Consider the following 21,268-nt stretch of genomic DNA (forward strand, 5'->3'; position numbering starts at 1 on the left):
GCGTGGCAGAGCGAGTTCGCAGAAGCGGTGAGATATTAACACGGAGCCTTTGTTTACATACAGAAGACAGGGACGTCATGCCAGAGGAGCTGCTAAGATTGGTTAGAGAGCTTGGGCTCTTCTTGTGTCTGCTGAAGTGGTAACTGCTTTCTGATGCTGTATCTGTTTCTCTGTCATCGCTCTACAAAACATCATATAATATATACACAGTTTAAATTCAGAATGAATCCAGATCAGAATCTCTGTTTAGATAGAGATAATATCTTGATATCTCATCGATCTATGACATTTCTCAAGTTCCAAGGACACTAGGGCTAATTGCCAAGGAATGGGATTCAGGATGGGGTGGGTGGGCTGCCTTGAACCTCTCCTAAGGAGGAAAGCAGTGCTTAGCTACCAAAATAACAGTGATTTTTCTTTTCTCACCTACAAGGGGTCCTGAGGTGCATCAGAAGACAGTACTTCTGTGAGCTGCTTGCTGCTCTCTCAATATTACATACTTAGTGTTTCTTTAAGAACTTTACTGACATATATGAGAAATTAACTTTACCCAGACAATAAAAGCTCTAAGTTTTACTGTCAAGACATAAAATGTCATGCTTAATTCCTCTCATCATTAACACAAACTTAACTTCCCTAAAAATCAAATTAAACTAGGAAAAATAAATGCTAGTCTTCTCTGTTTCAACAAAAAGTGAGTATTTTAAAAATTTGAAATCACCTCTCATGTATTTCAATAGTGATATTGTGCTTATCTTTTTGCTGCTCTAGGGTAGTATATTAAATTATACATTCTACCCACATTAAATTTTTAACACATTTAATGTGTGTGTGTGTGTGAATAACACACTTAATGTGTGTAGGGGGAATAACAACATGATACTTATTTTATATATATGTCCCAGGAAATATTTACTTGGGTCAAGAAAGAAAAGTGGCAATAATAAATTTTATTATATTTAGGTCTAAAGTGTATCAGATGGTAATTTATAAAAATTCATGATTCAGAATGATCTCCTTTGGGGGTCAGAGAGTTTATGGGATAGTTCAGTGGCTTCTGGGATTAGGGCAACACCTTTATGGAGTAGTTAGTTCATGCCGACATATTCTAGGGCCATGCAATTATGTATCAAATAGTGCAGATTAAGAAAGGAGTTAAATAAAAACAAAACTTATGACTTATATGGATGAGAAAAAAACACACCTCAAAGATCAAACAAAAATCCAAACCTTTTCAATGTCTCTGTTGTCACACTCTCCCCCCCACATGCTTACAGTCCATTTCCCTCTATTACAGCATGTACGACATTCAATCTAGCATATCAGATCATTAGTGAATTATTGGAAGGATGGGACCCTGTCTTGCTGACCCGGACCACGGATTTTCACATAGTTGGCACTTAACACATATCACTGATGCTAAGCCTCAAAGGGACTGTGGACAAAGAAGCAAGGCCTGATTTCATCTTCACTTCCTGTAACATTCCGTCCAGCCCCATGTCCTTTGAAAGGTAAAATGATACAGCTTAACTTGGCATGCCCGATGCACACACTCAAATGATTTGGACTCTTTTGTGTGGAGCCGAGGAACAGGTTAAAACTAAAGGAAGGACAAAAATAAAAAACCAGGAACTGGTATTATTTGCCTCTCAAGTTATTATATGATTAATTCATATGACCAATCAAGACCAGGAACTCCATGAGGTGCCTACCGTTGGCTTCCAGCCAATGAATTAGGTTTAAAAAATGGGTGGTTCTTCCCAAAGTCAGTGTAATGTGGGCTCTGACTGTTTGCAGATACAGCTCATCTAAGACCCACAAAGTGGGGGAGGCGAGGTGTAATGGACTAGTATGTGTTGTCCAGAGCTTTGCTCACATTCTGTCTATGAATAAAATGCATGAGGATGAAGCTTTATATTTCTCCATCAAAAATCAGACCCAAACTGCTGATAGTAATAGCTAACATGTAGTGGGTACTCACTATGTGTCAGGCACTGTGCTGTGCGCTTTCCCCACATTATCTCACCGACTCCTCACACCTTAATGGGGGAGGTACTAAGAAACTAGACTCAGGGAAGTTAAGGAACTTGTCCATAATCACACAGCATAGCCAGGACTGGGAATGTCTGACTCCAAACCTCAGACTCCGAATTACCTGGCTACAAGAACTTGAAGTCTTAATTAAGTCAAAGGACCCAAGTTATAGTTCTACTTTTTAGTAGCTGTTGGATTTTGAGAAAGTTACTTAACCTCTCTGAGGCTCCCTCTTCTTTTATAAAATGGAGAAAATAGTGCCACATTTAGTTAGTGAGAGTTAGGTAACAGAATCAATATTAAATGCCTGGCACTTACTAGGTACTCAGTGAATAGTAGATAATAGTCTTAGTAGTAGTTAACAGCATGGGAGTCAGATCTGGGCTCCAGCCCTGGTTCAACCCCTTTCTCGCTGAATGAGGTTACTTCACCTCTCTTAGTCTGTTTCCCCATTTGAATATCTGGGGATAATGGTATTGCCTACCTTCTAGGGTTGTTGGAGGATTAATAAGATAATGTATATAGATATCCTTAAAGTTCACTATGCCATTTTTACTTTATTATTTTAACAAATGTGTTCAAGTGAGTCATGCAACCTAGACTAAGTTTTCACAAAACAGCTGTACTTTAAACTACAGAGGAGTTGTCAGTCCATGCTAACATATTTCTGCCTAGATTTCTTATTTTGTACCCACTTTGAAACAAAAGTCACATTCCCAAATCTATGCAATTTGACTTCACTACCAAAAGGAGTTACTGTTTGAGTCAAATGAGACATGCCTTGCCTTGTTCCAGGATCAACAACACTACCTCTATTGATATGAAAGGCAAGGGTCAGTCCTGCTGACCTCCAGTCCCTGCCACGGCTGAATACACACACACACCAACCTTAGCAGAGCAAATCCACTTATTTGGTTCCATTTTTCTGAAGGTACAAAAGATAAACTTGCCTCATCTTGGAGAAATGCTGGAACAGACTTGCTCATCCTTTTGAGTTTGTCGGGGTGGGAAAACTGATTATCAGGTTGTGAAGGCACTGTGGAAACTAAACAGCAGCATTTCTGTTCAAAATTATCTTTACAATTGTCAGACAAACACAAGGCATAGGTTGAAAACACACGTTTCTTCCATCTATGAACAGAGATGTTTCTGTAAAAAGGTTAAAGGCACCGTACTTCACACGCACAGGACCACACGGTAAGCAGCATGCAGTTTCATAAATTAATTATATAGAAAAAAGAGCAAGGAGTTGAACCAAATAGAAAATAAAGTCATTGAAAAACTATTCATTTTTCTTGAACCGGGAGCTGGATTTGAATTACATTAAGACATGCTATCAATGAGAATTGGTTTTAACTTATTTTTTCACATCACAGTTTTGAACCCTACAATCTATAATTGAGTGGTTCATCTCCTTGAGATATTTGTACTTTTAACATGCTGCGAGCTAAAAAACTATTTCATCAGACAGCAAGGATCTTTGTACACAACTCAGTCATAATCGTGTCCTGGACATTGAGTGTCTAAGAGAAGGTTTGTTTGTTTTTTAGTGAGTGTGGAGAGTACCATGAAAGACCAATACAATTTCAAAACTAATTACTCTTTGAAAATAGAAATAATTTTTTATAATTTTTTTTACTTTTCAATTATAGTTGATGTAAATTTCAAGTATACAACCCAGTGAATAGACATTTATATAATTTTTGAAGTAATTACCCTAACAAACCTACTATGCATCTGACACCATACATAGGTATTATAATATTATTCACTATATTCCCTATGCTGTACTTTGCATCCCTGTGACTGTTCCGTAACAACAAATTTGTACCTCTTAATCTCTTCACCTTTTTCACCCAGTCCCCCATTTCCCCTCCCCTCTGGCAACCGTCAAAATATTCTCTGTATCTATGAGTCTGTTTCTAATCTGCTCATTTATTTTGTTTTTTTAGACTCCACATATTAGATACCTGTCAATTCATAGAATTTTCAATAGAGAAACCCAAGTCCAAGTGTGAATGATTCAAGTTAGGATACTCTAAGAATTTAATATGAAAATGTAGCATATGGTTTCTTTCTGATATAGTAAACATATGTATGGAAGTCACAATAAGATGACAAATTCTATTCTTAATTTGTGTAACTCTAGTTAGAAAGCTATTTTTTTTCTTTGTCTAAGAATCACAATGTTGAGGCTATTTTTGTGGTGAATTTAGAGCTTTTATATTTGAATGAGTTCACATTTTTCAAGTCACTTAGAACAGTGCCTGGCACATAGTAGGCCCTACACAAGTATTTGATAAGAAAATAAATATTGTCTGAAAGAGATTCTTTAAGTTATCTTTACAATGTGATACAAATATGTTGACTTTATCATTGAAAGCGATACTAGGAAAATAAATAAAAATCAATTTATAGTTTTATATATAACTCAAAAGGCTCAAATTCAGCTCTAAGCATTAGCTAAATTTATTTTTAGTTAAATGAAATCTAATTGAAGAAAAATGAAAACTAAACTACACATATTAAATATTTGCTCATTCAAATAGTTCTCACCTAGCCCTAGGCTTACAAATGTATCAAAAAACATTTATGGTTTATCACAAGATGATAACCGCTTTAATCACTTCCCATTAAGCATAATGTGTATGTGTGTGTTTGGTGACTATCATACAATCAGTGTAAAATTAGGTCCCAGGAGGGCACAGGAGAGCCCAAAGAGTATCAAAACCTTTTTATCACAACACTGCTCCCTATTATTTTCAAAGTATATATCCACTACTCAAACATAGTCACTTACATTTATTGGCCTTTATTTATGTTTTGATCATGTATTTCTTTACTTTTTTCAGGAAATCATTTTAAAAAATATTTTTAAGTTTTTCAATTAAAGTTGACATTCAATATAATATTATTTTTTGGTGTACAAATCATATATTTCATTTTTTGTCTTGTGTGGTAAGAATACATTTTTCACTAGAAAAAAAATTGGAAAATATAAAAAAGAGAGAATTGGCCTGGCTGGTGTGGCTCAGTGGTTGAGTGTTGAGCTATGAACCAGGAGGTCACAGTTCGATTCCTGGTCATGGCACATGCCCAGGTTGCAGGCTCAATCCTCAGTGTGGGGTGTGCAGGAGGCAGCCAGTTAATGGTTCTCTCTCATCATTGATGTTTCTATCTCTCTCTCCCTTTCCCTTCCTCTCTGATATCAATAAAAAGGTTTAAAAAAATTTTTTTAAATAGAGAGACTTGATCCAGAATTTACCCCATGATTAGCCTATTTGCCTTGACCAATAACAAAGCTCATCAGGAGGCCACAAATGAAGATGTAGATACATTGGTTATATAGCTATACCTACATATACTACATCTAAATAGATGTGTATAGATATATCTCTATGTTTTGTTTTCACTCATCAAGCTAAATGTTGAACAAAACAGCAGAATGAAATCAGTTGCTGTTTTCAGTATCTGCCAGTTCAAAAGTATCTGGAAAAGCCTCTTGACCTGCCACCCCTGAAGGACTGAAGTCTGGTTTCCTCTGCAGCAGCGAGAGAGAGACTAACACCAAGGACCAGAGCCTGGACTGCCTTTTTCCCTAGGTGGTTCTTAAGAATTTGTCAGATCGAGTGCTAAAGCTCAGCACCTTCATCTCCGGCAGGAGGACCTCGTGAGCAAAGTTTCAGATTTCAGACAAGATGTCACTGCCTTCTAGCATCAGCACTTTGTTTCTCTAATGGCTCTTTCATTTAAGCTGCTCTTCCCATGAAGACTTATGAGCACATCCAAAGAATGCTGGGAAACTGTTATTAAAAATCCCTGGACACCTCAGGGCAGGCATGTGTATCATCTTCAGACTTCCAGTGCCTACCATCATGACACTGATAAACTGGGGAGTCAAGAAGACACTAATGCATACCCATATGCTTGGCTAGGCCCACAAACACCTTTTCAATGGGCCATGTGTCCTCAACACTGTAGTCACAGTTAAAATGTTCAGCAATCTTAAGATTGAATGGAAAAGAGTGAAGAATCAAAATCTTTGCTTGGTGGTGAATATTAGTTAGTTGATGACATTAACCACTACAAGTGCACATTTATTTCTTAAGATTCAGATGTTCAGGTGGAGAGAAACAAGATGGCAGCATGTTTTTTAATCAGGAGTGATATCGTGGCTACAGAGGCCTCCCCTGAGAAGAAAGGGGTCCCAGTCCCACCCCAGACCCCCAGCCCAGGGTTCCAGAGCTGGGAAGAGAAGTCCCCAAAACTCTGGGCTGTAAAAATCAGCAGGGATTGTGCCTGACTGACATGGAGAGTGCTGGAGATCCAGCAGTTCCTCTTAAAGGGCCGGCACACAGACTTACATGGTCCTGCTTCCTCTGAGTTCCAGTGCCAGGGGAATTGTGGCAGGAACTCATGGGCAGCTTTTTCCCAGACAGAGGTGCTAGCAGGAGTTAGTGTTCCTATGCTGACACCTCCCTCATTGCAGAGCTGACCTGCAGCCATATCTAAGTTTCCCACAGCATGGCCCACATTGTGGACCTCAATGTTCACTCCGCCCTGCTGATTTCCAGAGATCCAGTCCCATCCAATTTGCAGCTCCACCCAAGCTGTTTTCAGCTTCTTTTCCATATGAATGGTCTGTCCTGGCTTAGGCTTCAGTATTTTCTAAAATCTCTCAAATAAGCATCAGCAGGCCTCAGCATGCCCCAAACCTATCAATAAGAAACCCACGACCCTGCACTAGCACCAGCTTGCCCTGCTTCACAGCTGGGCTTTGTCTGGGCATTTCTAAGCCGAATACAAATAGCAGGCATCTGCAGATCTCTCTGTAGTTCCTACCGAGTGGCCCCACGCAGCAGCTGACTTTGCAACTTCCAGAAGGCTTCAGAGCCAGTTCACCCTGTGGACAGCTTCAGGCCATACCAGATTACAGCTCTACACATCCACAAGCAACTTGTCTTGGAGGTCAAGTCCTCCCAGTGACACCAACAGCAGTCAAGGCTCAACTACAACAAGACTGCACACAGCCCACGCAAGGGTGCACCTAGAGTACCTAGCTCAGGTGACTGGGGAGGCTAAGCCACTGGGCCATACAGAATACTTACTACACAAGGCCACTCTCCTAATTCCAGGAGACATAGCAGTTCTACCTAATACATAGAAACAAGCACAGAGAAGCAGCTAAAATGTGGAGACAACGAAACATGTCATAAATGAAATAAATGGAAGCAAGGAAACTACTGGATACAGAGTTCAAAACAATGGTTATAAGCTTGCTCAAGAATCTTAATGAGAACTTCAAGGGACTTAGTGAGACTTTCAAGGATCTTAGGGAGAATTTCAAAGATATGAAAAAAGACTGGTCAGAAATTAAGCACACATTAAATGAAATAAAGAATAATTTACAGGGATTCAACAGTAGAAGATTGCAAGAATCAAATCATCAATTTGGACTATGAGGAAGCAAAAAACACCCAATCAGAAGAACAAAAAGAATCCAAAAATATGAAGATAGTGTAAGAAGCCTCTGGGACAACTTCAAGTGTACCAACATTCACATTATGGGGATGCCAGAAGGGGAAGGGAGAGAGCAAGATATTGAAAACCTATTTGAAGAAATAATGACAGAAAATTTCCCCTACCCGGTGAAAGAAATAGACTTACAAGTCCAGGAAGCACAGAGAGTCCCAGAGAAACACAAAGAGGCCCACACCAAGACACATCATAATTAAAATACCAAGGGTTAAAGACAAAGAGAGAATCTTAAAAGCAGTTAGTTACATACACGGGAGCATCCATATGACTGTCAGCTGATTTCTCAACAGAACCCTTGCAGGCCAGAAGGGAGTGGCAAGAAATATTCAAAGTGATGAAGAGCAAGGACCCATAACCAAGATTATTCTACCCAGCAAAGCTATCATTTAGAATTGAAGGTCAGATAAAGAGCTTCACAGCTAAGAAAAAGTTAAAGGAGCTCATCACCACCAAACCAGTATTACATGAAATTTTGAAGGGTATTCTTTAAGAAGAGGAATAACAGAAGAAAAAAGATAAAAAATATGAATAATAAAATGGCAGTAAATACATACCTATCAACAATTGAATCTAAAAATCAAAATAAATGAACAAGAAATCTAATAAACAAAATAAACTGATGAATGAAATAGAATCAGAGGCATGGAAACATGGAACATACTGACTGATGAATCTCAGAGGGAGGGAGGAGGGACAGTGGGAAGAGTTTAATCAAAAATCTTAAATACATATATGCATTAGCTATGAACACAGACAATAGGTTAGTGAAGGCCTGGGGCAGGGCGGGAACTGGGTGGAGAGGAGTAATGGGGGGGCATCTGTAATACTCTCAAAAATAAAGATTTTTTGAAAAAGATTCAGATGTTCACTTGATTTACATGTTGAATATATACTATTTGCATCCAGTTTTAAACCTCGGAGCTTAAATCCTAGACATCATAAAATTTGCTTCCACAGGTATATAGAGAAGCATACAACCATACGATGTACTAACTGTCAAGTACAGTTCTTGCTTCGATCCAAATAAATTATAAATTGGTTCATATCTATAGTCTTGTGTAAAGGCCACAGAGATCCAATACTCAAGATCATTCTGCAAAATAAAAGCCAAGTGATGTTGGAAGGTGCCAACTTCATTTTAAGCAAAGACACAAAGAGCAGAGAGAATAGCTAAAGGATAATATCCGGCATTAACATACATATAATAATTTTTAAAAATATATAACTCTTTCTCAGTAGAACCACCAATTAATCTTTCAACACAGACAGTAGTAAAATATTTTTAATACCACCCTTGCCAGAATGAAATAGTTTTTTTAAGCTGCAAGAGTTTAGTACCAATAATAAAGCTGTGCTATTAATGGGGTTAGTTATTTCAGTATATTTAACACCAGGTACACTGGCAACATTTAGTCATTTGTGAGAAAAAAACCTGCTACTCACTTCCTGGTATGCGATCATTTGTATCTGGTTCCTGATATGCTTTTTGATCTGCTCAGAAGAGCGACATTGAATAAATACCATTTATTAAAAGAGACATGAAAGTAAAGCTCAAATGTCAGTTTCATGGCTGACACTGCAGAATACACCGGACAGGCTTTCAGCTTGCTTTCATCCGTTCCCCAGTATGACTCTTTGTTAGCCTCTTTAATGTCTCCTGTTCAACTAAAAGTCCTGCATCCAGCATTGCAGCTGTTTAGAGTCTTTCCTCAGTTCACTAAGCCACACCTTTTAAAATGGAAAGAGCACTGGACTAGGAGTAAGGAAGCCAAGATTCTAGTCCCTACGCTCCCACTGACTGACTAGCTACAGGATCTTAGACAAGTCACCTACTTTCTCAGAGCTTTTCTTAGCTGTAAAACAAAGATTAAACCCCCTGCCCCACCTACTTCTTTCTTTTTAAAATAGATTTTTGAATTAATTTTTAGAGAGAGATAGAAAGGGAGAGGGAGAGAGGAACAGCAATTGGCTGACTCCTGCACACCCCGTCCCAGAGATCGAGCCCACATGTACCCTGACTGGGAATTGAACCTGCAACCTTTCGGTGCACGGAAGGATGCCAACCAACTGAGCCACACTGCCCAGGGCCCTCCCTCACCTATTTCAACGAGGTTGTTGTAAACATAAAATGAGAAAGACAAGTCTGTTACATAAAAGTAAGAAATGACCTCTGAGGAGCTCTTGCTGCTTTTATATGGGAAAGCTCAGTGAATATACATTTTTATTATTATAGTGAAGGCAATTTAGAAAACAAAATTCCAGCATACAAAGACAAATTATACATTCGAATCAATGCTGAACTATAAATATCAAACTCATTTCCATCCCCCCCCCCAATAAGGCATTATTGCCCTATTCATTTTATAACTGAACCAAATAATACCTGATCCACTGACAAGCTTTGAAATCTTCTGACTCCAGAATCAGTTACTATTACCCTCCATCTATTCATAGTTATTTACATGAGGGGAGGCAGGATTCCCACTTTTGTTCTGGGACCCTTTCCTTAGAATTTAAAGTTTTCCTGGGTATACCCAGGAAGATCTATATGCTGAGGCATAAGAATCAAATACAAGAATAATTTAACCAGGAACCCACTGTACCCTTCCTGCCTTCAAAGGGAGTTTCGCAGGTCAGAGTAGCAAAAATCAGCTCCTACCCATGGAAATACAATTTCCTATTTATAGAAACCCTGGCTTCCCAAGGGTCTCCGAGGCGATCCTCACAATGCTATCCCCAGCAGAAGCCTCAGGAATACAAACAGTTCACACCCAGTCAGAACCGTTGTATGATAACTTAGGCACCATTCATCACGGAGTGGCAAATGACGTATCTATTTTATCCAACAGCTGTGTCCCGGTGACTGCCCAAACCACCCAAAACCTCACACACAGACAGACATGCAGATACATAAAGATATTTACCATCTTCAGCACTACGCACTAATTCTTCTGGCAGATTATCTATTTTTGCTTGATCTGTTCAGGAGAAATTAACACGCGGTTAACACGGCTGACCCTTGGCGAGAAAGAACAATGAGATTGTCCCCGAAAGCCCCGGGAGTTGGAAGCAATTAGTCAAGATGCGGTGAGGGGTGCAACCAAGATGTCTCTCCCAAAATACTTTCTCTGTAGATGAGCTGCTTGAGCCAGTGCCATAGCGGGAGCTCCCGTTTCAGCTCCGATGCAGCTTACATCAGCACACGGCTGCGCACGGACTCCCGCGGGTTAGGAGGTTAGTTCGGAGCAAGCAATCGGCGGGCAGCGGGAGAAAGCACGGGGCTGCAACAGCCTCTCTATTCTTCTAGAAAGGGTACGATGCTGGCCACGACTGACACCTTCCCAAGAGCACGGTCACTAACAAGCATTTCTGCGCCCGCATCACCATTTGTGTACGCCCCTGGGAGCCCTGCTGGGGAAGCCAACTGAAGAGATGTGACTGGGGACCAGCTGCTAAGTGGAATCTTGGCAGGCGACAGTGAGTGTGGGTATCGGCATTTGGAAGGGAGCGCGCAAGAATACCCGTCCGCTGATGATCATTTTTTTTCTTAACCCTACACATTCCTGAGCACTTTAAAGCTGCACCATGGAAATAGCCCCATGTTTCATAAATAAGAAGTTTGCCAAATTGAACAATTGTTGCTAAGTTGTTTTTTTTTTTTCCCCTCTCCTCAGGGCCCAATCACCAACATCCGGAAGAATAATCAGGGCTGTAACTAACAAAGGATCGGACTGCCTTCTCTGCAAGCATTCAGGCGGATGTGGGGGTTGGCCACCTGTTGAGGAGGCTTTGGAGGGAATTCCTGGACTGGGGGGAGTTTGGAATGGGTGGCCTTCAAGGTCCCTTCCAACCCTGAGATTCCAAGATCTTTGGCAGGGTTAGTTAGGACTGCATGCCAAATTGGGAATACTGCCTTCGGAGCCCTGGGAATCTCTGAATTTTAGAAATTGTTTAGTGGAGTGTTTCCCAACCCCTGCTCCCCCTTTTTCTTTTCCTTTTAACATTCTGACTTCTTAGTCTCAATTGCAGATGCATAAAAAGTATTCTGAACATGACAATGGTCCACTTTTGATCATATGAATTTGACAATGGTTAACTTTCACTCAATAAATTTTCTCATGACCATCTGTAATCCTGAGGGTGTATTTTAGCTTAATAACAATAAGAACAAAACCCCTAGAAGTCATCATTTCTACATCCTTTTGTCTGGCTCACAAGTCCCTCTATTCATTATGTGCTATGTTAGTCCTCAAGACATTCTTCACCCATTAAAGCGACAGCCAGTGGGGAACAGTATGCCTCAAGTGTTGTGTGTCAGGGAGTCTTTGGGCTTATCGTTCCAGTGTCAAAAAGAAATGCATGAAAAGAAGGGATAAAAGAGAAAGGAAAGTCCTTAAAGCCAGGGACTAATTCATCTTCATATCATGCAAAATTCATCCGACATCCAACACTGTCATAAATGCTCTTGACAACATTCTGTTGTTGATTTGGGGTCCCAGCTCTGCTGTGTGATACTATGCAAGTTACTTTACCTCTCTGAGCTTTATTGTCCTCGTCTATAAAATAGGGATAACAACTTATCCCTCACAGGGTTTACTCATGCCAGATACATAAAATAATGCATATAAAACGCTTAGCCAAGTCTTGGCACACACTACTCAATAAATGTTAGTCATTACTACTAGAATCACTAGCTACCACTATCTTTTAAAACTCACTCTACTTTGAGTAAACACTCAAACTGGGATTCTTCAATGCAAGGAAACCTGGTGTTCCAGTAAGCAAACGTCATGCATTACTTTAAAGGCCAAGTTCCAGCCTCTTCGGCTCCCTTGGGAAGGTCATTCTCATTTGTTAAACCCCCTTAGGGGTTTCAGTGCACAACAGCATGCAGTGAGGCCACAGAGGAGCACATATGCATTTTTAAGCTTAGATGGGGGCATGGACAGTGGCGCAAACTGTATTCTCACTTGATGAATCTGATGAAATGTCTTCTAGACTTTTGGAAGGCATTTTCCTAGCAGCGCTCCTTTCCAAAGTTTTCAAAACAGGACTGGGTTCTTCCTCTGAACCTGTTGTAAGACAAAACCGATGAACACTGCACAATACAAAAAAACACACTACCAAACTCTTAATAACCAATGGATACGGAAATGGTAGGTTAAAAGGAGGCATTACGCCATAAGCCTCTATACTCTTGTTTACTCTATGAAGCACTTCACAGAAGAAAACAAAACTTCTTCATGAATAGGAGGTCCTTAAAAAAAACAATGTTCTTGGTCAAAAAATATTTGCAAACATAAATCATTCAGAAACAAGACTGCCACATTAATAGAAATGTGATCTCCTAGTCTTCCACACCTCTATTTTAGGCACATGATTTGTTCTGTGCCAGGCTTTGAATCTTTCCACTTCATTTCTAGCTTTTGAAGATAGCCACAAAATGATTTTGGAAGCATTAAAAAAATTAGCTGAAAACCATAGAAGGCAGGATCCAGATGTTTAACATCTGTGTATAATGGAATATACAGATGGCTGAATTCTCCAGATCAACAGATGTAGGCTTTTTGGGTTTCATGAGCTCATAAAATTTCCATCAAAATATTGGAAAATGACACGAGACAGTCAACTTTTTATTTTACTAAGGCATTTTAAAAGGGGGTGGTTGTGGCTCTATCACCTACTAATGCCTTTTCTTTATAAAAGGAGGACCAAAGGAAAGAAAAAGGGCATAACCTCAGTATATATATAACTAAGTACATATAACCTTACAAGAAATCTCTCTAGACAGTCCTTAATTGTTCTATTTTGATAATAAAAACTCCATCATGGATGACCCCTGTCTGCATACTGTCATTTATCACTGCTATATTCTCAGTGCCTAGACAAGCCGTTGGCAAGAGGCACTTCAAAAATGTTTGCTAAACCAATGACTAGTTCCATTAATGAATCAATAAATTTGGAACCATTTCTCTAGACAATACTTTACGGAAATGCATCCCAGTTCCACCCAATGTTAATAGGCATTCTACAGCAAATGGATTCTAAGATGAATTAGACTTGGGATGCTCTGTGTTCAAATTTAAAAGGGTTCTCATTACAGACCTTCTTGGAGACTTTAATGCTAATAATGTGCAGTCTCTCGGCATTTCCAAAAGTATCTGAGCACAAAACTCCCCCTCACCTCCCTTCCCCCAAGGAGTACATACATAGAGGTATTGGTTAGTTGAGAATTGAACCACAAGTCAAAGGTGTCGGGCTGTTCACCAAAATTGTGATGCCTTTGTAGCCAGGTTCCCCTCTACTCTCACCTTACTCCACCTACTTGTTTTAAAACATAAAACTACAACTATACCTTTTTGTACCTCTTACATCACTTACAATTTTAAAATAACTTCTCAGGGCTCTGTCCAGGCCATTGTTTAATATTGTTATTTCATTTGTAGATTGGCTTTTTGCTGTTCAGCCAGTTATGCTGGTATACTCTAAACACAACTATACACACTAGGCCAGTGGTCGGCAAACTGCGGCTCGCGAGCCACATGAGGCTCTTTGGCCCCTTGAGTGTGGCTCTTCCACAAAATACCGACTTCTGCGCATGGGCCACGAAGTTTCAATCGCACTGTACATGCGCGCCCGCACGTGGTATTTTGTGGAAGAGCCACACTCAAGGGGCCAAAGAGCCGCATGTGGCTTGCGAGCCGCAGTTTGCCGACCACTGCCTAGGCAACAGTCTCCAATGTCAGTGCAATTGTATAAGCTCTCCCCCCTCCTATGGATCAGTTTACCGTAGAAACTCATTGGGGATAGTTTAGTAAAAGTCTTCTTCAGGTTTAACATGCTGACTTACACTCCTGCACATGTCTGGTTTCAGAGACTGGTATTTCACTTCCCTTCTCTTACCAGAAACATTTGTTAAAGCAGATTCAACTTGATGAATTAGGGCTAAAGATGGATTCTTTGGTCAGTTTTCAAGAGGCCCTACGGCTACTTGCCAAGGAGCCTAAACCTCACAAGTCAGCCACTCAGCAAAGTTTATTTATTCTGAGACTGAAGGGAGCTAGAAAATGACAAATCCTATTAAACCACCAGGAAGGTGATCAACGTTACATGTGCAGCTTTGGTTAACATGTCCCGCTAGGGAGCATCCGTTATTACTTCATTTACTCTAATCAGGTAACTTCTCATTCCTGTTTGCTCCTGGGTTTCTTGGCCAAAACGCCGGTGTTGATCAGAAGAGCAAAACTGAGACAGCCCTATGTTTTATCACCTGGCCGAAACCAATACCCACAATTCCCCTTAGATGAATGTGGCAATCGATTAAGATCTTGATCCACTTAGCCAAGGCTGGAGCCAAAGAAATTCATCAGGCTAGGCAATGCCCTTGTGTGGGACCAAGGGAAGTCATTTGACCAAAGTCATACTCTAGAACGGGAAGATGCTGAAGATAATTGAAAACGAGAGGGAGAGCGTGGCAACAAAAAACCTCAGCACAAAGTATCTGAGGAAAAGAAAGTTCCAACTTGCACTTGGTTCCTGGTATTTAGCCACTACTGTGGGAAACTATTGCTCTGAAAAGGGAAATCTGTGCTCATCTGTGGCAATTTCTTGCCACAAATCTTAGTAGAGATCTCTGTTTGGATTGCCAATTACGAAAGAAATTCTAATTACTTCCAGGAGGAAAACTAGCTTGAATGTTAGAGGTAGCTTCTAACACTGCCCACCCCCCCACACACAAATTCTTTAAAAATATTTTTGAAACTGAAAAGTTCTATTGTTGATTCATGAGAATAAAGTAAAATTTTAAAACACTGCCCTGTGGGTAAAACTATCTGTATATAATTTATTTGATTAAAGATTATAAAAGGAAATGTAGTTTTTATGAAGAAAGGCTAGGGGGAACTGAAGTGATAAGAAGAATTTAGCACTTTTGGGAGTGGCAAATCAATTCCAATTTAGAAAGCGCTATCATCCTTTACATCGTCATTCCATAAATCAACTAGGTAACCAATGGGTTAAAAACGTCAAAATGCTCACTGGAGGTATTTCTCCAGCTTTCCACATTAGAACCGATGTTTCCATCTGAAAAATCAGAGTCAGAGACACCTTCTTTCTCTTCCTCTTGTCTCTTGTAAGGTGATTCCAGAATCAGTTCGACTTTACTTGTCTTTGTAGAGTTTTCCTTATTGGTCAGGAGAGGAACAGGTTGCCTATTTCTGGACACGCTAATTGTGTCGGGACCCTCTCCGCAGCCAGGCTCCTGAAAAGCCCCTTCTCGAACCCCGGCAACTTCAGTTTCATTCTCCCTGGGCTCTGGGGGCTTTGTAGTTTCAATGATCCCTATTTCATGGTCCACAGAAAGGGTCCCAGGGATCTCAGCTCCACTCTCATAACCACCGACATCTATTGACAAATCACTCACAGCTTCTCCTCTCAACCCTTTATCCCGTGGGTTGACTCGAGATTTGAAAACATTACTCTTAAGCTTCATTTCAGGGAACTCTTGGGTTCTCCCCAGAAACCTGGCCTGCCCTGACTCAGAGGTCTCCTTCTCGGGAGTTCCTTCCTTCCCTGACACCCGGGGCTCATAAGGAGGAGCTTCAGATGTTTCTCTAAGGAGTTTCTCAAAACCAATATCAAAAGCGCTCTCAGTTATTGCTGGAGCCTCAGCCTTTTGTACTGTTTCTTTTATTTCCTCGGGATGGAATCCAGAAGCAGCTGGCCTGGGCACCTCAGTACAACCTATTAACTTGGATGGAGAGGGCATCCCTGTGTTGCTTTCAGATTTTGAGGAGAGAGTCTCAGTTGCTTCCTTCAGCAGTTTCTCTAAGCCGGCCCTGAGATCAAGGGGCTCTGATTTAGGTTGAATAATTGTCTCCCTCACAATTTCTGTCACTTCCTGAGGTGACTCTTTGCTGTACTGAGCGACAGTGGAGCCAAATGAGCGAGGGATTTGTTCTGATAGAGTCACTGGGGCAGCTAAATGAGAGGCAATGTCATGAGTTTTATCAGGAGCTGCTACATTGAAGGAGTCAGCATCCTCTCTGTCTGGGACTGTAATGTCCACTGCAGCCGATGGTGGGATAACTCCGGGAGAACTGTGGAGGCTACCTGCTGCTTGTACTCCTTCCGGAAATTCTGCTTTTACTTCTCCAGGAACGACTTCCCTCCCAACCGGATAACTCAACGTAGCTTCCCTAAGCAGCTTTTGTAACACAACATTTACATCATTCAAGGCAGATCTGGGTGGAACAATGACTTTTCCCACCGTCTCTGAAACTTCTCTTTGCGGATCGCTAGAAGAAGGCATATCTTGGGGAGATTTGGCTTCAATTCCCAAAGAACCCTTTCTGTGAAGATGGGGAGGTTGGTTCACTGGGTGAGAACCTCCTGCAACCATCTGAAACAAGTTTTCCGAGTTTAGCTGGTACTCACCACTTTCCGCTTGTGCGGGGAGAGCTGTCTTTCCGAGAGTTTCTTGCCCCCCTGGAAAAGGAGCTATGATCTCTCTCTGGTGGGCTGATGAGTTGTGACTGCGATCTACACCTTTTTCAAAAACTCTCTTCTCTCCAGGCTCAGAGTTGATCTGAGGGGTGATGGGTTCCAACTTAGTTTGCAAGGGAGAGGGTAAAGTCCCAGTTCCTTCCTTCAGGAGTTTATCTAGACTGGCAGCCCAAGTGCTTGGCTTGACCTTCGGAGGAGCTACTGTTTTGTCTACCTGCTCATTAATGATGTCCAAAGGTTCTTTGGCTGCTTCCTCAGTATCTGTCTTCTGAGGCCATGTCCTATTTTCAGAAGCACCTGGTTCAAGCACTTGTTTTCCCTGAACTTTTTCACCAGAAGGTGGGATTGCTGGTGACGAAGCTTCTGAAAGTAGCTTCTGTAAGCTGTCATTAAAAGTGTCTTTGTAGTCTTTAGACAAAACATGTGTTTTCACAATGGATTCTTGAACCTCTTGGTCTGAGCAATCCTTTTCTTCCTTGAACACTGGTGTAACCGACCATTCCATATTCTTTTGCACATTTTCTTTTGATGACTCATTTCCTGGCAACTGATGAGTGGACTTTGTGGGTGGTTTCAATGGAAATGTGCTTTCATGCGGTAATACCTGGAGTGTGCACTTTGAATTTATTCCCTCTATTTCCTCTGCTGCTGGAACTTTTGGGGGGCTTAGAAATGTCTCGATTTCATGGGCATTTTCTCCTGATGATTTGAGGTCATGGGGTTCTTTGTGTTTCTGGCTGTTAAAAGGCACAGAATCTTTTGGGCTTGTTTTGGTGGTATTTTTCTCAACATTATCCTGAATGTTTGAGTTGGCTCCTAAGTCCCAAAACTTTCTCAAATTCTCAAACTGAGAGTGATTATAAACCTGTTCTGTACTGGATTCATCCATTCTTTCTTTTAGGGACATAACTTTAAAGTTGGGATTTGATTCAGCAATTAGAGATCTGTCTTTCTCCAAAGAAGCATGTATTTCACTCCCAGCATTTGAAGGATGCTGCAGTACCGGCAAAGAGATGTCTCTTCCAGAATACGAACTGTCTGCCACTGGCAGTCTTTTTACAGGCTCATTTATCTTATTCTGAAACAGAGACACTTTATCTGATTGGTCAGCAGAAGGGTAATTTTTGGATGGACCTGATATGTGGGCCCTGGTCTCTTCAGGTTTATTTAAGGAATAAAAACTGGAGATATGAGCTACTTGGCCATCCTCATCTAGGACCACTTTTTTGGCAGTGACCTGATTATATTCATTCTGGCCTGTAGATATATTGTCCATGGACCTCCCAGGCTGATAAGCTGTAGCAGAAGGTTGTCCCTGACTGTGTGAAGACGTGGCTTCCTTCTGAGTGAATCTGGCTGCAGCCTTCTCACCTTCCCAAAAGGATATTCTGTCACTCACTCTTTTGTACTTCTCTCTTTGCACTTGTTTCTGGGGAACCTCACCAGCTTCTTGTGGTAGTTGGACCTCAGGCTTCTTCCAAGGAGACTTGTTGCTGGCAGCTCCAGGGAGCAACTCAATATTCTCTGGCTCTACCAAAGCTTTCGGGATATAAGTATCTCCTCCTTTGCTCTCTCCCCCTGCCTTCATGTTGTCTTTTGAACTTGGTTCTTTGACGATTTTTGCAGAGTCAAAATTCACCTCTGAGTTTCCTCTCTCTTTTTCATAAACACGAAGCTTGGGCTCTTCTTCACCTAAGCTGCCAACATCCTTAATGTTGCATGGAACTTGGTCTGCTGCATCAGATTTACTGAGAGCACTGTAGGGATAGTTACTCGTTCGGTGAGGTATCCCATTTCCTGCGTCTCTGTTTTTCGAAGCTTGGCTACAGTCCATAGTTTTACTCCCTTGGTTTGGACTGTAAGTTTCAAATGGTTGCGATATGCCTGGACCTCCCTTGCCTTGTTGGGACAAATGAATAGATTTGGGATTGATATCCACATTACTATCTTGGCAATTTCCAGGAGGCAGCACATGTCCCTCTGCCCGGAACATCGAATCAGACCCCATAGGCGTCAATTCAACTTTGGTGGAGAGCAGAGCCTTTGAGCCATTGTCTTTTAGACGGATGTCATCTGTCACCAAGGCAACAGCAGCCTGTGATTTGGAGTCTGCTTTTTCTTTGGGCTCTATTCCTTGTGGATGTTGGAGAGGTGACTCATTGTCATCTAAATGAGAACTTCGGTTAAACCAGTCTAGGACTTTAGATATGGAATCATCAGTTGTCTTCCTTATCTCAGTGGCATGTGGACCAGAGCGTGAGAATGTCTTAGCTTTTAGGGCCTTGAGAAGAGGAGGCTTACCTTGCTGATGGTCTCTAGAGCTGCGATCTGGCATCTGAGAAGGCTCAGGCTCAACATGAGACCGTTCATCTGCAATAGAGAAATGCTTTTCTAAATAAGAAAAGAGAATGCTTAAAGAATTATTATTCAACCACTCACAGTATCTTTAAAAAAGGCACTATGTATTTACATGCTCCACACTACTAGCTTTTTATATCAGCCTTTTGCAGGGGTTATAATGTAAACCTTACTAATTAAAATATTCTGCCAAAGATGCCCTCTGACACAGTGAAAGAAGAGACATGTAGACTCCTGAAAGTATGGGGTATACACCAAAGTGGGAAAATTTCTTTGAAGTCTTTGGTTTATTTTAAAAACTCATGTAAATTTTGTATTCTGCTCCATGTTACATTTTATATATTCATTTTCTCTCACTTTCAAATCTTTGCATAGAACTGACCTTCCAGGAAGATACTACACCATGTTGGTTTTATGACCCCACCTATCCACTAGCACACTCATAAACCCTGGAGGATTTATACCCAAGTTTGAGGAACAGAGACTTAGGCGATTTCAAGAGTTGGAAAAACAACTTTCAAGGAAGATTAAACAATGAGTTCCCTCCAGAATAGAATGCAATGATGAGGATATTTGCACTCCTGGGTCACACTCCTGATCTATTAAACCAGAATCTCTGAAGATGGGGCCCAGGAATCTTTACTAATAACTATCCCTGCCACTGTCTTACGTGCTGGAGTTTTAGGACCATGATCTCAAGAATCTCTTTCATTATCCCCAATTCCCCTCTTATAATTTGTGACTTAGTAGTTTTTATGAGCCAAATAAACTAAAATGAGGACTGATGGAGAACGTGATCTCTACCTGATGTTGGCTAACCAATGGCTAAGAGGCTAGAGAAAAATATTTAACTTCTTTCTAAGCTATCAAAAAAGCAGAGAGAGTCCTTTCTGAGCTTTAATCACAGGGCACAGGGTACATATAGATAAGGGAACTCAGACATTCTTCCTCTTTAGTTAAGATTCAGGTGTTTCTGCCTTTTCCCCTCTTCCTTATCGATGCTACGCTAAGTAATACTTGTTCCTGAAGATTATGTGAGCTGAATTTTTATGAAGTCAGGTACATTTAAATGCACCAGAGGGCATATTAGTTAATAAAATTATATTTTTTATTTTTATTCATCAACTCTGGTTAAATATTTTAAAAAAACCAAAGTCTTATACAGTAATTGGCACATAGTAGGTATTGGTTTGCTTCTTTACCTACACTTTGTACTATTAAATATAGTAATAATTGTGAAGTTGATTTGAGAAATCTCTAAGAATTCTGTTAGTCTGTATAACAGGAAACTACTCAAAGATGAAAAAATATTTGTAATATACTGTTGCTGAAAAAAGAAGTCCAGGCAGTATAAACATAATTAAAAATTGTATTCATGCCTGAAAATTATTGAAAGGCTCTACAAAAAAAATGTTAGCAATAGTTCAAATAACGGGTAATGACATCAAAGGTGATATTTGTTTTATTCTGTGTGCATTTTTTCTTTTTTCTTTTTTAAATAAAGTGAGTTACAGGGAGTAATGGTAAGAGGAGCCAATATTGCTTCTATCCCTTCATTTCTGGATCCCATATATTTTAGCTATTGAGGTATTGAACCATTTATCAGCAGCTGTTCGCCCGCCGCGCCGGGGGGTGGGATCCCGAGGCCTCTCCATTTATCAGCAGCTGGCTCTGCCCATCCTAGGGCATTTCTCCTTTTAAAATGTTTTACAATAAAAGTTTATTACTTTTAAAATAAGAACAGTTATTGTAAAAATTGGATGCCAGGTAATGTTTTGTTTCCTCTAAGGAATTCTTTTGTTTTGTGTTTTCTCCAGGATGAGTGTGGTGTTTA

At 40.5% G+C, this 21,268-nt stretch overlaps 1 protein-coding gene across 13 annotated transcripts in view; it reads right to left on the reverse strand.

Annotated features, from left to right (window-relative positions):
• SYTL2 (synaptotagmin like 2) overlaps positions 1–21,268 on the reverse strand; it is a 112,037-nt gene that overhangs the window by 16,113 nt on the left and 74,656 nt on the right. For 2 of the 13 annotated variants that reach the window (XM_070425784.1, XM_070425782.1), the window contains exons 8-13: positions 19,378–19,446; positions 12,543–12,644; positions 10,497–10,550; positions 9,016–9,063; positions 2,985–3,079; positions 62–181 (exon numbers count right to left, since the gene is read on the reverse strand). In XM_070425784.1, the coding sequence (XP_070281885.1) occupies positions 62–181; positions 2,985–3,079; positions 9,016–9,063; positions 10,497–10,550; positions 12,543–12,644; positions 19,378–19,446 (488 nt within the window). Of the gene's footprint in view, positions 1–61; positions 182–2,984; positions 3,080–9,015; positions 9,064–10,496; positions 11,007–12,542; positions 12,645–15,609; positions 19,447–21,268 lie in introns of those variants that run through there. The other 11 variants (XM_070425778.1, XM_070425776.1, XM_070425786.1 and 8 more) reach the window with 7 other exon arrangements.

The sequence above is a fragment of the Myotis yumanensis genome, unplaced genomic scaffold (genome assembly GCF_028538775.1).
Source record: "Myotis yumanensis isolate MYYU_CA2020_CCGP unplaced genomic scaffold, mMyoYum1.0.hap1 SCAF_10, whole genome shotgun sequence".
NCBI lineage: Eukaryota > Metazoa > Chordata > Mammalia > Chiroptera > Vespertilionidae > Myotis > Myotis yumanensis.